The sequence below is a fragment of the Manacus vitellinus genome, unplaced genomic scaffold (genome assembly GCF_001715985.3).
Source record: "Manacus vitellinus isolate BGI_N305 unplaced genomic scaffold, ASM171598v3 scaffold_47_pilon, whole genome shotgun sequence".
Lineage (NCBI taxonomy): Eukaryota > Metazoa > Chordata > Aves > Passeriformes > Pipridae > Manacus > Manacus vitellinus.
This window is the reverse complement of record NW_021940585.1, coordinates 5,710,771-5,713,439: the sequence shown is the minus strand read 5'-3', so window position 1 is coordinate 5,713,439 and position 2,669 is coordinate 5,710,771. Positions and strand designations below refer to the sequence as shown.

The window sequence follows — 2,669 nt, the reverse complement described above, 5'->3', positions numbered from 1 at the left end:
CAGCACCCTGCCAGGTAAGAGGGGGAAGGGAAAAAAAGCCTGCTCACCGTTTTTTTGGGCCGCCCTCGAGGTTTCCTCCCTGGTGTGACTGCAGTTTTCTGAGCAACAACAACCAAAAAAAAGGGCATTTTGGTCAGGTTGTCCCTGGGATACTGTTTGGGGGGGTGGGGGTGGGGGAGTGTCCAGCCTTCCCCTTCCTCCCCCCCGTGACTGCCAGATTCATCACCCCAGTGGCATCTCCTGGGGTGCTGCTGCCAGCCCCCCCCGGCCCCAGGATGCCCCGTGAGTCACGAGGTGGGTGCAGGATGTGAGTCGCTGTTTTGCAAACAGGTTTGTCTTGGTGTCCTCGTGCTGACACATACGGCCCCCCCGGCCCCCTTTGCCCTCCCTGGGAGCCAGTGCCCAGACCCCCCCTCCCAGGGGCAGATCTGCCCAGAATTGTCCATAACTGAACTCAAACTGGACCTGTGGTCCCAGCACTTGGCTGGAGCAGCCCCGTCCCCAGGCACCTACCCTGCCCTTTGGGGTGGCCTTGTTTTTACTGCCCTTTGGCCGTCCACGGGGTCTCTTGGGGGTCGAGGCATCGCTGGGCTCCTGCTGGAGGAAGAACAGAGGGGGGCTGCATGCCCAGCGTGGCTCCCAGTGCACCCCAGGATGCTCTGCCTGGGAGTCCCATTCTTCCCAGCAGACCCTGACAGGGCAGAGATGCTCTTGCATGTGGTACTGGGAGCACTGGGATTGGAGATCAGGCACCAGGCACAGGCTCCTGTGTGTCCTTCAGCCGGCTGTATGTGACCTGTCCCCCCCCCAGCATGAGCTGCTCAGCTCAGCCAGACAGTCCCCACAGCTCCTCAGCCCAGACCCTGCTTGCTGCCAGTGCCACAGCCAAGGAAGCATCAGGGAGCTCAAAAATCGCCTTTTCTGCAGGAAAACGATGTGCACAAACTCCACCTGCCCCGGGGGAACTAAGGGGGGGTTGGCACTATAAAGGCTCCAGCAGCATCTTATCCCTCTGAGCAGCTTTTGCTAATGGGGCTTTAATTAGCCCATCTGCAAAGGCAGGTTCAGCAGGGCCTGGGGAGGGGCAGGGGAGCCCCCAGCCCAGCCCTGGAGCAGCTCTGGGATGCTGCAGCACTTGGGGGTCTCCAGAGCCCCTCAGGAGGGTTTTGCTGCTGGTGAGCACTGGGGAGGTGCTGCCCAAAGGGGGCAGTGGGGGCTGCACTGGGTGTGCCCCCAGCCCTGCCTGGGGGATGCAGGGGTAGGGGGTTCCCTGCTGCCCATACCCCGGGGTGCCTGTCACCCCCTTCCTCCCAGGGCACCTCACGTACCTGTGGCTTCTTCCTGGGCCGCCCTCGGCCCCTCTTCTCCGACACATCCTTCTCCCCCTTGGAGGCCAGGGGCTGGCTGGATTTGGCGCTGGATTCACTCATTGTCTGTCCCGGCAGTGGGGAGGAGGAGCAGGAGGGAGGAAGGTCAATCAGCAGTGGCTCTGGCTCACCGTGCCAGCCAGCCCTGCTGCCCCCCAGCCCTTGCACTGGGGCAGGTGAGATGTCACCTCCACCCTGCTGGCACCGGCTGGGGGGCAAAGTGCACTGGCTGCCCCCAGCCCTGGCACGGCCACCCCCGTAATGAGGCAGTGCCTGGCCCTGAGGCATCTCCCGGGGCCCCCTCAGGCAACTGGGGAGCAGCAGCTTGGCCAGCCCTTCCCGCCCAACCCCCTTCCCCAAAAAGAGGAGAGCGGCTCCAGGTTTAATCTGGAGTCCTTGGAATCCCAGATGTGCTGCTGCACCAGCAAGCTGGGACAGGATGAGTGGTGGCACCAGGGCCCTTGGGCATGCCCAAGGGGTGCCAGGGCCCTGGAGGGGGGGCACAGGCTCCTGCAGCCCTGCTCCCACCCCATCTTGACACCCAGCATTGCTGTACCCAGAGAAGGTGCTGGACCCCTGCCCATTCTCCATCTGGGATTAGGGACAGGCACTGCCTGGCACTTGTCCTGGGGATGCTGAGTTGTGCCCCCCCCATGCATGTCCCCAAGGGCTGGGCAGCTTTCCTTGCTCTTGGAGAAATCCCACAGAGGAAAAGGCTCTCCACCTCGCTGCTTCCCAGGAGTGCAGGGAAAACCTGCTTTTCCAGAGCTGTGGGGGTGGTTCCACACCCAGCTCCTGGCCTAGGAACCAGGAGGGATGGGATTGGGGATGGAAGGAGCAGGATCACTGCCACAGCCCCTGCTCTTACCGATGACCCTGTGCAGGGCACCTGCACTGCTGCTCAGCCAGGTGACCGTGGCCATGCAGGGACCTCTGCCTGGAGTGGGGATTGAGGATTCCCAGCAGGAACAGGGCAGGGAGAGGCAGGTATGAGGTTGTGTGCCCAGTCTGTGTGTGCTGACAGAGGCACCCTCCTACCTCTGGGATAACAACACTCAGTTTTGAGCAACTGGTTCCAATTTGGATGGTGTTGGAGCAGCTGGGACAGGGGGGCTGCAGGGGCAGGGGGTGCTGAGCCCCCCGGGAGGCTGAGCCTCACTGGGGCAGCTGGGGTGGGTGTGGGCAGGACGTGCAGTGTGAGGAGCCACGCTCAGACCTCTGAGGCTTTTCAAAAAACAGGCGTCAGCTCCCGCTCCCCTCTGGAAGTGACTCATGAGTGCAGAACAACAACAACAAAAACCA

At 62.5% G+C, this 2,669-nt stretch overlaps 1 protein-coding gene across 1 annotated transcript in view; it reads right to left on the bottom strand.

Moving 5' to 3' along the window:
- The window catches only part of HMGA1 (high mobility group AT-hook 1), a 10,299-nt gene extending 7,889 nt beyond the window's left edge, over positions 1-2,410 (bottom strand). Inside the window, exons 1-4 of the mRNA XM_029962513.1 lie at positions 2,236-2,410; positions 1,329-1,433; positions 514-594; positions 7-98 (exon numbers count right to left, since the gene is read on the bottom strand). Of these exons, the coding sequence (XP_029818373.1) occupies positions 7-98; positions 514-594; positions 1,329-1,430 (275 nt within the window). The 5' untranslated portion in view covers positions 1,431-1,433; positions 2,236-2,410. The remainder of the gene's footprint in view (positions 1-6; positions 99-513; positions 595-1,328; positions 1,434-2,235) is intronic.
- Positions 2,411-2,669: the final 259 nt, after the last annotated feature.